This window comes from Limanda limanda, chromosome 6 (assembly GCF_963576545.1).
Source record: "Limanda limanda chromosome 6, fLimLim1.1, whole genome shotgun sequence".
NCBI lineage: Eukaryota > Metazoa > Chordata > Actinopteri > Pleuronectiformes > Pleuronectidae > Limanda > Limanda limanda.
In genome coordinates, this window is record NC_083641.1 from 13,497,984 (window position 1) to 13,518,020 (window position 20,037).

The 20,037-nt window shown below is 42.3% G+C and overlaps 1 protein-coding gene across 2 annotated transcripts in view; it reads right to left on the reverse strand.

Annotated features, from left to right (window-relative positions):
• Window positions 1–18,669, reverse strand: part of hip1 (huntingtin interacting protein 1) — a 41,754-nt gene extending 23,085 nt beyond the window's left edge. The window contains exon 1 of one of the 2 annotated variants that reach the window (XM_061073179.1): window positions 18,373–18,669. In XM_061073179.1, coding sequence (XP_060929162.1) covers window positions 18,373–18,489 — 117 coding nt within the window. In that variant the 5' untranslated portion in view covers window positions 18,490–18,669. Of the gene's footprint in view, window positions 1–10,750; window positions 10,856–18,372 lie in introns of those variants that run through there. The other variant, XM_061073180.1, reaches the window with a different exon arrangement.
• Window positions 18,670–20,037: the final 1,368 nt, after the last annotated feature.

The window sequence follows — 20,037 nt, forward strand, 5'->3', positions numbered from 1 at the left end:
TTTCTCCAAACCAAAACAGTTGATCTCAGTTTCGGAGAAGTGGGGGAATCACCACAGTCGGTTGAATTCAACTTTTTCTTTATGTCCTATCAAGGACATGTTAGGACTGCTGCATTATGAAATACTTATGAACACTGTGTTCCTGTTTTTATTTCCAGATTTGCATTGCTTCACATATCAAGCCAATTCAGATGGTTTTCAAAACAAGGTGTTTCCATAATAACTGGCTGACAAATCATATCACACCAGAGTAAATTCACCCCATGATTTTCATGATTATCACACAGGCTTAAACTCTGAAACTGAGCCTGAAACACCAAACTTAAAATAATAACAACATTTAAAAACAAAAACGCATTTTGTCTTATATTTTCCTACACGGTATTAACTGTGAGCGTGAGGTCAGCAGGGGACGGGATGCCTGTTTCATAATCTCACTTCCCACAGATGTCCCGAGTCGGCTCCTCCTCTTCCAGTATGTGAGCTGTCAGGACTGGAAGTTCACCGTCAGGAGGAGGAGGATGAGGAAGAAGAGAAGGAACAGAGGGAGGAGGCAACATAGATCTAAAATTATAAGTACAGGCAACATCAGCGGTGTCCTTAAAGCAAACAAACAAATAGGCTTCACTGTGTCACAGACTAGTTTGAAGCCGAACATGTAGGAAAATCACTCGAGAATAAAAGCTCAAAGCTCAAAGCAAATATAGGATTAGAGAGAAAAAATTGAGCAGGTTTTGTCTTTATAAAAAATACATCTATCTTAAGAGAGAAATGCAGTTGAAGTAATTCACTAAAGCTGAGGGAGTGTGAGGAGCAGGAGGAATGTGGAGCTGGCTGCTGTTTCCACATCTCAGACTCTGAATTCCCTATCGTCAAACCCATCTGTGCTCACGTATGTTAATCTGCCGGATACGAAGAGGAGACGCCACAACGTGTCGTGAAAGACGGAGGCAGACCGAGCCGCCACGACTGAGATTTAACTGCCACAGAATTGGCTGCACACAAGTTTTGGAGCTATGATTCCAACACCTGTCCTGTTGGATCAGCTGCACAACCTGAGCCGTGAGTGTGTGTGTGCGTCAGTACTGTAAAGGTCAAACCCAGCGGGGTTCACACTGTTCTGTCCTCACTGTGCAGCAGTGAACTGAAATGAGTCGGTTTCCTCTGACCGAGAGCAGAAAGCAAAAGGTCCCCGGGTTAAAATCTGAGCATCTGCTATCTAAGAAGTTATTTCCTCCCCGTGAATAAACTTGGCTCTGGGCTCGTCAGCACAAATCACAAGTGAGTGGACTGATAATTGGACCCAGTTTTTCATTCCGGGGAAATTCCTGTCAGGCCTCTGCAGTACTCCCTGCAGTCTTATCTCTATGTGAAGACTAAAACAGTGCAGGATGCATTGAAAAGGACAAGAGTGTGTGTAGATGTTGACCTGTGTTGGAAATTAATGGTGAAAACACAGATCTCTTGCCCAGCTCAATAGTCATAAAATCAAGATAATCAATGAGCTAATGACTGCATTTCAAACTGCCTGTATACAAAATAAACAGAAGGAACTTCCGATTATTCCAGAGGACGTTTGAACAGCTGGGAGACAGAGAGAGATATTCACTTTACTTTGATAATTTAATGTGCACTTTCTGTATTTCTTTCCTTCTCAACACAATTTCATGATTTGTATCATTACATTGACTAACATAACTTTTTAGTTTAGGCTGTGATTTGAGAGGTTTGATGTTTAAAAAATACCAATAAAGAAAACGTTTTAATCTGTTTAGGTCATCATTTGTTCCAATAAACCAATAAAACTGAATATCTTATTGTTAAATATCCTTTAAAGTTCATTTTTGAATTTATAGTTGTTAAGAAGACATTTTTTTTACATTTATCATGATGTATTCTTGCAGTTAAAAGCATTTGCGCAAAAATATGACTTAAATCTTTACATCATTTGAGCTCCATTTCACATATAACTACAGTTTGAGTCTCTCTCTCAGTATAAGTATTACGTATCTATACCGAAATAATTGTTTTCCTCTCAACTTTGAGATAATCTTTTCAAAATCAACCTCAGTAAGCATTTTTACAGTATGTTCACATCTGGAGGAAGTGACTGCTGTGTCACTTCCTGTCACTGTTCTATTTGTTAATGTGTCATAACAAAAAATGCTGACATTATCTCATGTTGTCATCGGTATAAGGGTCACAGGAGTTAAAATATCACAAGGCTTAAAGGTTTCGATTTATAGTATCGGCTGGTGCCAGACATTAATTTAAAAAAAATAAAACTTTATCATGTTTGTGTCTTACGTCCACACAACTGAAGAGATGATTGAGAAACGCCCAGTGCGACTGGTTCCCACATGAGGATGACCCATTTAGGCCACAGTGAGACTCTGTACTTTGTGTTTGGGTTGAATAAGAGCTGCCAGCTGCCGAGCACTGGCATTAACTGAGGTGACTCGCTGGCATCAACAACCCATTAGCTTCTTGTAGTGCGCCCATGCCACACCAGCCGATGAAGTGAAATGAAGTTGAATCAGAGTTGAGAAGTGAGTGATAATGGAGATAAAAAAGTAGAGGTAAGACTCCTCCTTAGACTTCAACAGAAACCTGTGTCACTGTGTCCTCTGAGAGCAGTCAGCAACAGACATTTACAAAATAAAAGCCTGACTTTCACAAATAAACAATAAATAATCAAACCTGAGTTAATGCGAGATAAAATAATTGTCTGAGTTAAATAAGTGATGAGTTAACTCGAAATTAACTAGTTAACTTGCCCAGCCCTATAAATAACCAATCAATACTGCCCAACACATAACTCCTCTTTGTATCTTGCCATTTACAGGAATTTTACAGAAAAAATCTTTTTCCACCCCCTGCAGCTTTGCTTCCAAACAAAGTGTTATTGATAGTGTTGAAAGCATGTTAAGTCAGGCCTGGCGAGCCCCGATCGGCCGCTCTGTGGAAAGGGGGACATTGATATGCTGGTCGTAGCCTGGCTGTGTCCACTGAAGGGCCAGCGTCGAGCACAGGGAGAGAAGAGGCATCGTCTGCCTGCTAAGTGACACAGCCTTCAGCCACTGGCTCACTTCCCTCTCCTCTGCCTCGCTTCTCAGAGGACACGCTTACATGGACAACAATGTTCTGATATTAACGCGATTGACACAATAGTCCGGATAAGACACCGACATGTAGCGGTTCCCATCATCTTAACCCAAATAAGGTCATCTCAGAATAAGCAATAATCAAATTACTACCAGTGGAGTATTATGCCCTCAGTCACATCATGAATACATGTTTGCATATGTAAACCTCATAATGGCCTTTTAATGGATTTCTCACAGACATCGATATGTACAGCAGTTCCAAACTACTTGATGACTCATGTCTTGGGTTCAAGAGTAAAAACTATGAGAAAATAATGAGTTGAAACTTTTGCTGAACTAGAAAGAAAACACCCAAAAGGATGGAAGCTAGTGTGGCAGTGTTTCACATTAAATATCAACTGTGGCAGCCCGCTGTATTTTAATTTTGTCCTGCCACAGTTTCATCATGAACCAAAAGAGATCTCTAACTTGGGGCGTGCACTATTTGCAGCGCTTCTTGCGTTGTGCTTGCTCTCGCCACCGCATGCTCAAACTATAACAACCTAATGCATGGTCTGCATGGTCCTGCTATGGTCCATAACATTTTTGCCATCCAGGCAGAAAGTCAGAACTCATAGTTTCAGCTGCAGCAACCAACTCATGTAGCAATCATAATCAAAAAAATGTCTAATTCAGAAAAGGGTCAATAGTCAGATTACTGGTGTCCATGTAAACCTAGTCAGTGACTCCTGTGACCGATTTGTGGAATGAGAATCACATGCCTCGGCAATATCATGTAAGTCCTAAAGATACACGCATGTCATTGCATCATGGTCGCTCCATGACAGGAGGAGAGCAAAGACAGCGCTTCTGGATATTTCTGTGTTTGCTGGGGCACAAACCCTCAGCCAGTGGTCGTTCAATCACGAGAAGATGACAGGGGAAAACCTCCAAACCAGAGCGAAATGAAAGAGGGAGAGAGTGAATTCAGAAACACTTGTTCTCCCTGGATTGAAATATTCTCGTGGTAAAAGAGACGGAGGAGGTATCCTTGTGTGACCCCAATGATTTAGTGCGGGAGTGGAGTGATTAATCAAATCTGTGATAGATCTAAGATACAGTTCTAGGATTATCTGACCCAAGTCATTTTAGGAAAGAACACAATAGACAAAAGATAATTTCTTTTACAGAGAAAAAAATACATTCTGCACTTAGCATTAAAATTAAACCTTAAAGGAAAAACTTTATAGACCTTATAGACCTTCACCAGCATGGTGATGTGGTGATAAGAGCATTGTGCTACAAATGGAGTTTAACAGGGTACACCCAGGACAGATGGTCAACCTATCACAGGACCAACATATAGAGACAAACAATCATTCACATTCACACCTACGTAATTTAGTCTACAATTAACATAGGCTCAAAACTGCATGTCTTTGGACTGTGGGAGGAAGCCGGAGAATCTAAAGAAAACCCACTTAGACATGGGGAGAGCATGCAAACGCTACACAGAAAGACTGGGACACAACTGGGATTTAAACCAGTTACCTTCTGGTAAAAGAGCTAACCGTTGTTATCATCATGCCATCCCATGCCATCTCCAATACATTCATTATCTGATGTTGCTGTCCATCTTGCACTTTAAGATTGGGAAGTGTGCTGGTAATTGCACCTCACACACCTATCGGGCTCCATCTGTGAATAGAATATTCCAAACCAAGACCTTTTTCACAGTTTGCCTTGAGATTTAAGTTAAACTCAACAGTGGTTCCATTGCCGAATAACGGGGGCGGGCGGCAACAGGGCTACTGCTCAGACATGTCGATCCACCGTGCTGTACAAAGGGCGGAGTAACAGAGAGAGGATGGAGGGAGGAATGAAAACAGGAAACATGCCTGTTTGTGAATGCAGCAGCACTGTAATGCTGAGGTGCAGCAGTGGAGGCCTGGTCATTGTGGCTGAAGCACTGGGGGTGGAGGCAGTGTTGGTGCTGTTGTTGGTGGTGGTGGGGTGGGTAGAGACACTCAGTCAGGCTTCCTGTCTTGGCACACCCTGCACTGGCCATTTCCTGCCTGTTGAAAAATGCCCAGCTCCAACACCCGCCCCTCTTCATCTCAAAACCTTGCTCAGTCAACCCAGACAGTCAGTCAGGCCAAGCTTCTCATTCTTTCATAGCTCTCCTATTTCCTGCCAGATGCTTCCAGGTGTCCTTTAAGAAAAACTATGCTTCGAAACAACTGCTGTATTTTCCCAAGCTCTGTCCATCAGTTATGAAAACAATTTAAACGACAGAGACCTGGGAAAAAAGTTAGATTAATACACATGGAGTATTGTGATTGAGACTAAAGATTATCTAAACTAGTTTGTTTGGATGCAAAACTGAAAGTGAGCCCACTCTTCTATTCACTCTTGTTAGCTCCAACAAGGAGGTTGTTTGTCTGTGTGTTCGCAGGATTTTGAAAAAAACACTGCAATGATTTTCTTGAAACTTGGTGGAGGGGTGAAGAATGAACCAGGGAAAACCCCATTCACTTTTAGAGTGGTTATGATTAAGTAGGCAGATCTAATAAGTTTATTTCACTTTCTTTAACATTGCGAAATCGGGTGTTTGCCTTAGCGGATGGAGGCGATGTCCGAGTACCATTGTAGTTCACTATGCATCTTATTGTCTTACTATTGACGTTTGTAAACCTGCATTTAACTGAACAAGGCAAATTGTTTCCTATAAAATTGAGCAATATTAGCAATTATTCAAATTTCTGTAAGTCCAATATTCCCACTTTGAGCTCTGTTTTAGATCTGGCACACTAGCTGTCACTTGGTGAATTGTTGAGCAGGTACTCTCCAGTGACTTTGTAACAGCAGCAAAAATACAGCAAGTAAAACCAAAACAATGGGGTGAAAAGATACTATAATGCTACACTGAGCTGTGGTAGAGATACACTGAGAAGGGAAAATTATGGGATCATTGTTTCTCGCAATGTATTTCACCAACTAGTTAGCAAATATGCTAACTAATAATATGATAATATGTTTCACAAACTCAAAATACAGTTGACTGAAAATAACACAACTCCCCTGACAGTTCAATATGCACAACCAAAAATGAACTTTTCCAGAGAGCATTTAAAACAAATAAACATCCTCCCTCACAACAGGGTACAACAGCATGAAATGACACGAATGCTTTTTTTTTTTTTTTTTTAAATCAGATAAAAATTGAAAGACATTTTGAGCCCTAACATTTTCCAAAAGTGACTCCACCCAAATCAAAAGGTCACTCCTGTAAAAAAGCGGACTGTGTGTTGCTTGTTTAAGGAGCTTTTGCATCTGACACGAACATCCGCTCTCACAGAGCAGTCACTCCACACCTCTTGAGAACGAGCCTGACTGGAAAAGATGGTCTTTTTTTAGAACTATTTTAGGCTATTTTTCCGGTGTAATTCAATGCACTCAAAAGGGAAAGACCCGAGTGGGAGAGCGAAAATTACAAACTCAAAAAGGTCATGTTATGGAGGCTTCACTGGAGGGAACTGAGGCAGTCTGCATATTGTTCTGAATAGAACCTGCATTGCAATTGATAATAACTCTGCTCATAAGTGATGGTGAGACGGCATTTATCAGTCTAATCATAATCAACAGCCTGAATGCCGATGGTCTAGAATTATTTGCCAGTGACATTCAAGCCTCTCAGTCTGTAACCTACTGCTTGTCTTCTGAACAACAGGGCATTTGGTGAAGCAGATAGACTCAGCGGGATGACACAGTCTCTGAAGGGCCCATTAAAACACGGAGGTTCAGGATATTTGGAGTGAGTGATCTCAAAGCACTCGGCTTCTGTTCTTCCTGTGGGAAGAGGTGGAGGGCAACAGCTGGTTGAAGACACACACACACACACACACACCTCTCCTAAAAAGTGTCCTTTCTGCAGCCTTATGTGAAGGAGCCTCAGCTTCCTGTATGACTGGGGATGTCATGATGATGCATTATAAAAGCTACAGCCTCTTTTCTCATTACTCCACACAACACACACACACATACACAAACACACACACCACACACAGAATTTGTGTGGGTCTGTGTATGTTCTCCTGAAGGATTTAATGATGGCAAATGTAAAGAAAACTCCAAACACACTTTACTTCTTAACGTCACAGAGGCAAAACTTGTGAAGAGCTGTGAGATTTATGGAATCTGTGAAACAACCTTGTCTTTATTGATCCACATCTGAACAAATAGCACTAAGAGTAAATGACGAGGATAATAATTTCCTTTATAAGGCATTTTAATTCAAAGTTTCAGTTAGATTACTCAGAAATGTGAAGTGAAATTTTATAAGCCGCTGAATTGAATTTTCGAATAAAAAACCGTCCAAAAAGGGGATTACGGAAAACCAACAAATATTCAACTTTAACAAATTGGCCATAATTAGTGCTGGAAAGTCCCTCAAGTAAAACATTGACGTGTACTGTCTGTTAGATTTTGGTTTATAGGGGTGGCACTAGTGTTGCCAGATGCATCACATGCAATCTCATAAAGTATTTGAGGATCCATCAGACGAATGAGGCGATGGAAAAAAACGGACCAACTGCAGTAGTTGGTCCGCGTTCACACAATGAATTAGACAAAGACCCAAAGCAAGAACCATAACCGACAAACTTGTTGAGTTCATTGTTGCATACTCCTTGATTTATTTATTTCTGGTCTATTTCAATCATAACTGTCAAACGAGATAATAAAAGATGTTGTATTTCATTATCTGTATTAGTTTTTCAAAAGAGTTTAAGCTGAGCCACACCATAAAACAATGATAGCAACCATCACTCCTATACAGGGTTAATAACACACAGCTAAAATACATTATGTTGGTTGATATTTTTTTAATGTACTATATCAGGTATCAGATCGGTACTCTGCATCAGCATATGCAAAGTCCAGGTATCAGAATCGGTACGGGGCCTGGTATATGGTATCAGAACATCTCTAGTATAGCTTCTGTCTGTTATAACTCTGTAATTCTGTCGAAAATGGGCCATACAAATAAAGTTTATTATCAAGATCTTTTATGCGTCACTAACTTTTGTGCAGTGTGGGAAAATAAAGTGTCCTTGCAAACAGTCTTCAGAGCTTTGTTTCCATACCACTCTGCCTCACTCCGTTCCAAAACAGCCAAAACATGGGGACAGCCGGCTCAACCACGGAGAGCAGCCTTGAGGAAATCTGCTAAACCTAAAGCACCGAAAGATTTCCCACTAACACCAAGAGGTTTGAAATAACCTGTTCAGCAGTGTAAATTAATGGCAACCCACTGGAGGACAACTTCCATCACTGTACACCTCTGTCTGCGCTTGCATGGCCCAGCTGACCTCATGTGGGCAGCTGAGTTGTATTCCACAGACCACAGAGGGATTTTCCTGTTTCACTAACAAAACTGTGCATCTGGTGCTTCTTCTTCACACCATCTATGTGACCTGCATCTTAAATTTCCTCCATACATGTCTCTGACCATCCCTTTGCTGGGGATCATTGGAGGAAGGAAAAAAGGGGGACTCTGGAGTGTGCTTTCATGTCACCCATGCACCCTCCCCCACACCTACACAAGGGCTAAAACTACACCCATCCATCCATGATGGCAGTGAAAGGCCGGTCTTGTTGCTTTGCTTTGTGTGCACCTGCTGCACTGCACGCTGGACACTTCAGCCAGTCTGTCAGAGCACTCCGAGTCACAGGAGAAATACATGTTCAACCTTTAAACGTGTTAAAATAACATTGTTGAATAGTTTTTATTGATCTGCTTATGATGCATACTTTAGATTTACAGCTTGTGTCTCTTTAATATGTGTAACCCAGTTGGGGCTGTTGGATAAACACTGTAAATAATAATTATCGCAATACAACTTTCATCAATAGCAATTTCACAAAGGTCCAATATAAATCGATATACTGTTTATACATTGTACAAGAACAGTGAGGAGATATAACAGGATTGTTCTACTTCAGATTAGTAAAATGTTTTGCAGTTTATCAAGCGTTTCTCCTTCTCTGCTCATAAAGACAATCCAGTCTAAAGAAGAGATTAAACCCACAACTTTCAACCAGAAGCAAAACTGCTATTACGGTACTGTGGCCACTTAAAGGGAAGAAAAAGTTCTTGTAAAACTACGACTTCACTGTGACTTCACAACCATGACTGTGTTTAGGACTGAACCGCTTGGCCAGAAACTTTACGTTGCAATATTACAAGAATAAACACAGTGATGCTCACACATTAAGACACTGTGCCTTGAGGTTTGTCGCCCACTGACATCAATACAACCTGTAATTGACATTCATGGCACATTTAAGCTGCTGAACTTTATCCACCAACCTGCAGCTGCGCACTGAGCCAAAAAGACAGAAAGCTGCGGCCAACAGAGAAAAACATCTCAGTTGTTTTCTACTGTCCTGCTTACTATGAACTCTGTGATGCTCTGTTTTGTAAGATGAAAACAATATTGATCTTGTACATATGGATGATGTGCAAAGACTGACTTAGGCTGTTTATGTATGAAACATATAAATTTTCCCAAATATCTGGAGAAAGCCTATCGGAGACAAGAAAAACAGCTCTTTATAAAGCTAATTTAAAGATATCTATTTTATACTGGTTTATGAATCTACTCCTTTCCCTTACTTTTCCACATGTCGGTGTAATCCCGGAAGAAGCTGTACAGGTCTGAAGGTTAAGGATGTCTGGTAATCCCAAGAAGGGATGGGCCAAAAACATGGAGAAGTTTGGAAATGCTGCTGGCTCCATTTTTTATTTCATTTAACTCCAGAGCAGCATTTTAGTCTGGACTGGCAGAAACTGAGATGTTTGGAAGGGATGATGTCGACACACACAGCCGCCTCCTGATCGGGTCTATTCGGTCACAACAGAGGTTTCACTGATTTGTTGGGCCTCTATCACCGGAAGGTACTAACCGGCATTAGCCTCGGCTACCGCTGTAGAACGCAACATAGATAATCAATTAGAAGAGTTGCCGACCCTGTCTGCCCCTTGACCCCTCTCTGCTGTTATGCAGTCAAATTCTGTATTTTACAATGATACAACTGCTTAGTAGACAAGTTATTGGTCAAGGTATCGCACATGCCCGGTGTATGGGAGGGGTCACGGGATGTGTCTTTACAGGCATGTTAGTATGGATGGGGATTAAAGGATTGAAAGCGCTGTTTTCAAACGGAAACGCAGTCGTATGGATGCAGCCTTAAATCTGCACTTTACTCAACCAGGAACTACATGGATATTGAATTGGCCCCTCTCAGTGAGCGTGGCCCCCGATTTAGAGAAACCCTAGATCCGCCCCTGCTGGAGGGAAACCTTTGATCACTGAATCTTCCATCTAAATGAAAGAAGATCTAAACTTTCAGTGGGACCCCCCGCCATTCAAGGACCCTGAGCCCAGTTTACAAAGCATGGGGGATAAGAGGGGAGATAGGAGAGGATGTCCGCTCAGAACCTTCTTCTCCCCAACAACAAATAAAAACCTTCAACTTCTCTGCGGCTGCACACAACAAGTCCCTGCTTGCATCGAACACAACTGGAGCTCCTGGACACCACCCCCACCTCCAAACACACATGCGGACCCTGTGTTATTTTGGTAATAATGTTGAGCACTTACAATCTTACTGAGATCCATGATGGTCCTCGGAGCAGCAGCAGCAGCAGCAGCGGTGAGGGGACCCTCGCAGCCCGGGGAGGCCAGGAGAGGAGCTCCGCTGGTCGGATCCTTCACACGCAGTAATTAGAAACGGGAAAGCGATTGAAGCAACAAATGCATTCGGGGGGAGGAGGAGGAGGGGAAGAGGAGGAAGAGGAGGTGGAGGGGCCGTTAGCTCAACATGTGTCCTGATTTGGTATTAAAATGCCGCTGCCCTCTCCTTCCTTCCTTCCTTCCTTCCGCGTCCCTGCTCCTTCCTCTGCCGGCCCTGCTCGCTCCCTGCCCGGGGAGGACTCCCAGCCTCCGCCCGCCGAGGAGCTGCGGCTCCGTGAGGGGGAAACACAGCGAGGAGAGCCGCTGGTCGAGCCTCTAAAGCCCGCTACAGCCCGCTGCTCTCACCGCTGCTCCGCTTCACCAACCAGCTCCGCTCACATGTGTGTGTATCGGGCTGGGGCCGAGGCAGGAGGCTGGAGGACACCTTTATTTTGCAAATAGCCCGCTTTCCTGGTAGTAGACAATAGTAGCATAGAGAGTGGGACGGCTCAAAGCCGGGGGTGCCAAAGCTGGGGTCCGGGGGCCGCCGGGGGTCCTGAGAGGGGAGGGGGGTGAAGGTAGGCGGGTCCAGGGTCCTCTGATGCTCCACTCATCTGGAGTTAGCCCAGATCAAGTGTTATAAAGCTGACACCAAACTATATTTTCTTACATATTTTTCAATAAAATAAAAAAATAACAAATCAATCAATTGCCCAATCAATAATCTTAAAGCTTAACTAGAATGGTTCTCAGTGGAGTGCATACCTCCGCCAACGCCCAACAATCCCCTCATTCATCATGTCTTAGCCCTTTACTTCTTTCTTCCTGGTTGTATTGTGTTAGACACCAAGATATTTAAATGTTGTGGCAAATATGTGGTCACCCGCCAAGGTCCAACAGTCCCCTGATGGAAACACATTTAGATTCACCAGAGTCACCAGTTTTATTTGGATTTGCAACAGTCTTACTGCAGACAAAGAAACAAAAACAACATCCTTGATGAAGTTACCAAACTTTTGGGGAAAATGTCCAGGACGGGTGATATAATAAAATCTCATGTTTAGGCAATATTTGGCAGCTCTTGCTTAAAAAATGTAGAAAGAAAAGATTTTGTTCATCTTCACCGAAATTTGAGGATGACGAAAATCCATCAACCAATCAACAAATTACCAAACACAGGTGAAAATGTAACCTTCATGGTAACTAAACCGGAAAAAGAAAGAAATCTAAAATGTTCTATGAAAAGCTGTGAACTCATCCTCCTCTCAATCTTGCTCAGTGTGTTTGCACCCAAAGTACCAGAACCAACACAACAAACACACCACACAGGCAGTACATAATGTCACCATAACCGCAAGTGGCTTTTTTTTAGAAACACCACACACACTGTGTGAGCAGAGTTGATGTGGTCTTATAAAACACATGGAGCTCAGTGTTCACCAGGAGAGCAATTCTAGGTAAGTGATGCCCCCATCTGGTTTCTCTGAGACTGTCAACAACAGAGTGTGTGTGTGTGTGTGTGTGTGTCAGAGTTTATGTTGCAGTCAGTTAAACCTTAACAGTTGTTTTATATAATGAATTTATTATAGCAACTATTTGGTTCATTATGTGTGAACATGCCAGAAGTGCTAATGTGAATTATCCATTTTAATATATTAACATGATACAAATGATCAATAGATGATTTAGTCAAGGTATATACGTATAGCTTGATAATAAATAATCAGGTTTATCATGTAAAAGTGTTTAAATAGATAATAATGCTTTGTTTGCCATGTAGATCCATTGAGAAACAGAAAGACAAAAAGAACCTTGTTTAAATCCAAACAACTGTTTTTTTTTCTGTTTAAAAAAAAAAGAAATTGCAGGACATCAGCTGACGAACCGAGGCCGGGACACAATAACCAATATGCTACACATTACACTATCAGGCTGCACATTATACCTCCGAGCTGCTCAGCATAAACACTCTGTCTCCAGACAATGCCGGCTCTTTTCCAACAAGTCTCTTCACTTCCTGGTACGGCGTGGGCCCTTCGCCGAGAGCAGCCTCACAGAGCATTTCTCACATACAGAAGTCCCACTCTGTCTTTCACTCAACCACTCGGGAACTCTGATAATTATGTGTGATAAAAATATAAATGTCTAACAATTCCTTTGAAGGAAACAACTGTGGCGCAGACAAACAGGTGAAAATACTGATAGGTGATTACTCTGACGACACACCCGGTACATGGTGCAAAGTGCAACTGTTAAGTGATCTCATTGTACATCTATGTCATCTCCTCTGTACTTTTCAGGAGAGGAAATGATGCAACAGGTGAGTGTAACCTGAGCATATAGTGCCTGAGACAAAGGTGAAGTTGGAAAGTCACAAACTGTGCAATGTTGAAGTTACATACTCCTTATGCCTTTGAATATTTAAACCATAGACTGAATATAATGATGGACGAAATGACAGCGTCCGAAACGTGACGGCAATGCACCTCGATCGCCACTTGATGACCGGCTGCAGTAGGTCATAAGTCCTACCTCCTCAGTGGAAGTGGCTGGGACTCTGACCAAAGTTCAAAAGTCAATGTACTCAAAGATGGTTTCAGTCATTTTTGGTAGTTATTATCACACTGAAATTTGTTCAAATGTTCAGTTTTGGGAAGTTGGGATTACATTTTTGGGGAATGTTATAGAAACAGGATGACACAGAAAGTCTCAAACTCTAAAAAATTCTCTTAAACTCTAAAATGATAAGGCCACAAATACCTAGGACTACTGTTATAAAAAGGATGATGCTGTGTTTTTTGCAGTTGCACTTTTCAAAACTTCAGAAAAGGAGCTGATGACAGTGATTGGTAGAAATTCAGCTAGGACTTTTTCTAGCATGACTTAACGTCTCCTACTTGAAAATCCCAATAGAGAGTAGATCAAGCTTCAACGCTACGAGGATGTGGTGTAGTGTGTATGCATTATGATGAGTGGTGGAAGAGGGCGAGAAACAACAGGTCAAATATAGACAGGCTCCCCATGACTTATTCAAAAAGAAGGAAAACATACATCTTCATCATCTGTATACTGTGGTATCCCATAACAAATTTAATTGTGATGATTTTTTTAGAGTTTTCCTTCTATCAGAAGATAGAGGCTGAATTTCAGTGTGTGTCATTTGTAATAGCAATAAATGAGCTTTCATTTGAATTGTGACATGTTAACAACAACCCATGCAGTATGGCATGATCGGCACTAGAGCTGGCCAATAATTAATGAATCAGTATTCTTGTGTATCATCTTTCAGCGGAAAGATACAGGTCAAAGTACAGGTATTGCAATTTAGTAGGTTAGACATTATTTTAGGTTAGACTGCTCATGTGGAAGCAGGCTGATCTGCGTACCACCAGCCTTACACTAATGATGCAGGCTTCAGACTGACTTGTGACCTCTGTCCCACAAGAAAAAAACAAAACATCACCCTATCTCTGTCTCTTTCTCTTTCCGCTTTACTGTGCTGTAAAACACAGAAGAGAGGTCCAAAACAATCTGTAAATCAGAGCCATTGTTAACGCCGCCAAGAACTCATTGCCGGACTTTGTTCCACTTACTGACCTGTCACTCACGTCCAGCTCTTTTATTCTCCGGCCAGTCGGTGCAATGAGGCCACAAACCGCCGCCTGCTGTTTCTGCTGCCTCAGTGCTTTTGATGATCGTGCTTTCATGCCTGCATGCTTGTCTGTGTGTGTGCTGCATGTATGCGGATATCCCTCCATAACTTCCCCAGCGTTTTAAATTGCAGGATGTTAAAAGACGGCTCAAGGAAGAGTGGAGACAATGGGTGTGGGAAGGGGAGAACGACCAGGAGCAGATAAAGGCAAAGGAGAAAAGAGAGGCAAAGGGAAAGGCTCGTCTCCATCTGCACTACTGAGTCTTGTTGTGTCCGAGGGCCACGGCCACGCTCCTCCCCTGAATTCCACAGCTGCCAGGGCACCACACAGCACTAAACCAGGGTAATGGAGGACGAGGGGTGTCCATCAGATACTTACACCACTGACTCATAACCAGGGGTTCTTGGGCCAAGGGAGGATTTGGAAGAGTTTCAAAACTTTATCAGGCAACTAGGGGCAATTGAAACAGATAGTTGCAAATAGATAAAGTAGTAATAAAGTAATAGGGGTGTGATAACTCTGAAACCAAAACAAGCTGTGAGTCCAAAGTCCAAAAAGTTTGTCCACGGTTACAGAGTAAGGTTGATGTTGTAGTAAGGTTGATGCTGTAGATAATAATGATCTAATAATTAGTCAGATGCTACGACTATCAACTGTCTGCTCTAACATAAGGCATCCCTGTTGCACAGTCAAACCAACAGCCAAACTTTGTATAAAAGCATGAAAGACACGTCTCCGTTTCCTCTCACTAACCAGAAATGAATCCCAAATGTCCTGGTTATGAACGCTGCCATCTTGCACATGTGATGCCAGAGGTGGCACAGACACACATACTCAATCATGCCATTTTACCCTTTTTTTATAACGTAAAAATAACAAATAAAAACTAAACTTAGCAGATATATCGATGGGTATGTCAATATATCCCATCCACTAACATGGCGTGTGCATAATTTATGACATGTTCTGCAGTCAGCCACCAGGGGGCCAACAAGGCGCTTTGGCTTCACTGATACAAACGTGAGTGACCTCCGTTTACACGTGTAACAAGGAAAGAAGGAGGGGGGCAGGCAGGCTAATTTTAAGGCTTTAATTATGTAACATACAGAGAGCAGTGTCACTCTCTGGCTCCATCTCCCTGCGGAGGAACTGGTGCCCCAAAAGTTTTCTACAAGCACTAATTATCGTTCATATTGGCCCAGAGATTGCTACCTACACCAGCTCTCAAATGAAAAGGCTCTTCTGGCCCCTGACAGCTCAGAGACTGTTCTGCCATTGAGGAGCGAGTTGGCATCTCTGACATACTGGAGCCTTGTGATAAAGATTATAATGCATGCAGAGTTCAGCACTGACTTGTTATTTGCTTGTTGGGTTTTCTCAAAGCTATTGTGAACACAATGGAGGAGCAACACATGCCATGGTGATCCCCGCTAAACTCTAAATGAAAGAGTCAGCTGCTATTATGAGGCTAAACATGTCATTAAAAGCAGCTCTGTGTGCTGTGCGGCTGCCTGGTTCATTCTTTTTATAAACCAGTGTGGACACTATGTCACAGAGGGTTTTGAACACACCCTGGTTGTTTACCCAACTCAACACAGAGATAGGCCAGCACTTCCCAGAATCACTGTTTGACGCAGCTGTGACTTTAAAGTAGACGCTGGTGTCTGCATCGCACACTCTGACGAAGAATACTGGATCAGGGTTCATGTTGAATGTAGGAAGGATGAGAAAGACTGTATGTAGACTACAGCGTGAAGCCAGTTTCAAACGTCAACTTTACCGTTCACGTATGAAGAACGCATCAGGAGATGGTCCGTATTGGGGTTGTTGTGTCTGGGTCGAGCATGCAAGAGGCGAGACATGACATATAAACTCTGTCAGTTCCTTCCTGTTGTGTTGTTCTTTCACGTAACTAAGTAGACGTGTAAAAAAACAAGTTATATCAAAGTATCCAAAGGGAAATACATAAGGGGGTTCGCACAATATATTTCATCTTTGCAGGGATTCCTTGGCTGAGAACGAATTGAGCTTAAATGACGAAGGCGATGACCGGAAATTAAAGACAAACAGAGAAGTTATGCTGACAGGCAGTCGGTTTTTCTGTAGAGGAGGTGAAAGCCACTAACCCAGCAGATTTAGGATCAGAAGAGATTATCTCTCACTGATCCCTGTGAAGTAGACGGCAGATTCATTGATTCCTGCAGTGTGCCACAACTCTGTGTTAAAAATCAACCCCCAAGAAAAAAAAAGAAGTGATATCATGTGTTGACTGGGAAAACAAATCCCCATCAGTGATCTAAAGACCCTGGAGAAAGCCTTCGATTACAGTAGAGGAATTGGCACCATTAGTGTCAAGGGAACATGAATGTGTCACGATGACGTCTCCAGTCATGTTGGAACTCAATACAGTATAACTGCAAATCAAAGTCGAGCTTGTTGTATCTTGCATGAATACCCCCCCCCTTCTGCCTTACTCTAAAGTGAGCTGTCTGCTCAGTTTAAAAAGACCTGACATAAGTTAGACCATGAATGAGGCAGATGCATAAAAAAATTCAGATCAGGGCCAAATTCCTCCTTTTTTTAAACTTCAACTGCCACGACACATGATCTGAGAACTGCATGCGGAGACATGTCATGGCAAGGAGCTATGATCATGTGATAAGTTGTTTTTCTGCGGACCATTTTTAACACCACACACTTCTAGGTAAGTTCCCTGACAGTGACCTAGTGACCAGGCTTGGCCTGGGACATATTAAGAACACGCATGTGTCTCTCTCTCCCTCCCTCTGTAATCCATGCTGCTACTGTCCCGGATGCATGGGAGAGGTCTGCACGGATGCATGGGTGAGGGGACTGTATGAGACCACGTATGAAAGTTGCCAAAAACCAGCTGTGTGCTTTTATGGGCTGTGCTGTTGACCGCCGCCGTCCGGTTGAACAGCCGCTGTAAAGGGAGAAGCATGTTGCTGCAATGTCATGGCAGTTTGACTGCCTGGATTCATCTGACCTACTTTCTCACCCCCCCTCCCCTGCATGTGCATAGTCTACTGTGGGGAGGGGAGGAGGCTCGGACCACCAGGCAGGGCAGGAAGCAGGAGGCTCCACAGCCATAACAGCAGCCTACATACATATGTTCAAGTGAGAGAAGTCAGACTGGAGCTCCACAGAGCATTCATTATTCACCAGCAGCCACAAATACACATATAACAATCATATCCTTATCTGCCCTGCTTTCAAATAAAGTACCTCACTGCCAAAATCTCATTAAACCATCATCTTCATCATCACCATCCTCATCGTCATAATCTTGACGGACCCTGCTGGGACTTGGGGCCTGACAGCAGACACTGACAGGGAGCTCCAGCATGCCTCCCTGTCTGGATTTGTATTGCACAAATAACCCAACATCACCGTTATCTCAACTCAAAGGGCCATTGACCTACATTTCAACAGCTCTTTTGTTGTGCACTGGACTCATTTGGTGTCTGCTGATCACACACACACACACACACACACACACACACACACACACACAAACACACACACACAAAAACACACACACACAAACACAGAAACTCACACACATACACAAGCACATGAGAGAGAAAGTCACACCATAATAACCCACAATCTGGACCAAGCCAAGCACAGCCAAATTAAAGCGTCAAACGTGGAAATCAAAGTACATAAAACACACACACACACACACACACGCACACATGCACACATGCACACGAGTAGAGATTGTGTAAATATCACAATGCACTGTTTAGTTTTAGGAGCTGGCTGCAAACAGCTCTGACATCATCCTCCTCAGCAGGACCCTCTTCATGCCCACGCTTTCTCTCATGACAACACTACTGATTATTATTATGATCTCCCTCTCTGGATCCATACCTGGCCCCTCTCGAAGCTCTCCTTCTCCATCTCCAGGCTGTTGGCTCCCCCAGTCCGGCGAATCACTTTGGGGATGGCGTTGGGGACTTGCTGCATGGAGCTCTTCACTCGATCCATTGTCGTCTGAGGCGGAGAAACACGCCGCAGCGAGAGAGTAAAATCAGAGGAGGGAGGACGACTTGTAACGCAGGCTGTAAAAGAACAATAATGTAAATGAAGGATCTAAGGCGGGCAGCAGTCCATGCTGAGCTGGACCCGTCGCCCTGGTCTCTGGATCGCTTGGCCTCTCCGTCCAACACCCAGTCACTGACAGCAGCAGCCTGAGCGGCACCAGCGTCAAGTCGGCCAGCGTTACCGGAAACACTGGCTCACGCTTTCAAAATAAAACGCATTGTAATGTGCTGTTGATTTGACTTGTGGCAATTCCTTCGGCTGTCGCTTTTTTAATATTGTTTTGTGTGCTGAATGTTGTGTATGGAAGACCATACATGACTTAAGTATAAATAAATAAATAAATAAATGTGGAAATATATTTAAGACATTTATTTATTTATTTTTATTTTTGTTGTTATATACGTATTTATTTATTTATTTCTGTATGAATTAATTTATTTCCTTTTTTATTTATTTATGTATTTATCTATACATTTATTTATTTTATTTATACTTAAGTCATGTATGGTCCTCTATAGTTGTGAGCACAGCATTCTACAAACACCCGGTGCAGAGTGAACAAAGCCAATTTCGTGTCTATCCTACCTGGTTTATCTGCAATGACGATTTTAATAGTCTAATAAAATAAAACTGCATTTGCTTAATCCCTGTTCACATGTGGGGTTTATTTACACTTTTGAATGACGTAGTTACCTCCTGCCGAGAGGACAAAATGGTCAGACCCAAGTGCTACAGAGTGCTCGTAACCTGTTTATTAAACTTTTACTCACTTCCCTGAGCCATTAACAATAAACATGCCAAAAGGGAAGTGGATGAGAAGGATGGTTTTCAAGATAAGTGTTCAAACTAACAGACAGATGTTTGGGGTCAGTTGGTAGGTATGAAAATTGTTTTTGTTTTTAAGACTTGAAAGCAACTTTCTTTCAACAATATTTACAAACTACAGTATACTATTTTTTGGGCTTTTCCCCCATTCGTCTTTACCTCATTATTGTTGTTCTTGTTGATGATGATGTGTTGAAGTCTAGTTGCCCCTTTATTGTGGTGTGTCTTTATGTTGGTCACTATTAGGGCTGTAGTCATAATCAGGCTTACCTGTTAGTAATTAACTCTCACACACAATGAGTTACAAAGGAAATGTGATAGCTCCCTTTTTTTCTTGACATTGGTAGTTTTAACTTGAATATTACAGGAAATTGTTGTTTTGATCAAGCAACTTCATTAGCAATATCATTTTTACAAAGACATTGTTCACCTAGTGCTGATCTGACAATGTGTTTTTGAACAACACTGTAACGTTTACGTTAAAGACTGATATTTACTCCTAAGTTACGGTTTTAAACTCTTCTTTATGAGCAAAGAATGACATTTTTGCTAAACAGAAAATTATTTTACATATCCTAACAAGGTGCTACAATAAGTCATACATGAGGGAAATTTTGTTGTGAGTACAGGTGAATGTGTAGAACAATCAGAAGTGATGTCTGGAAA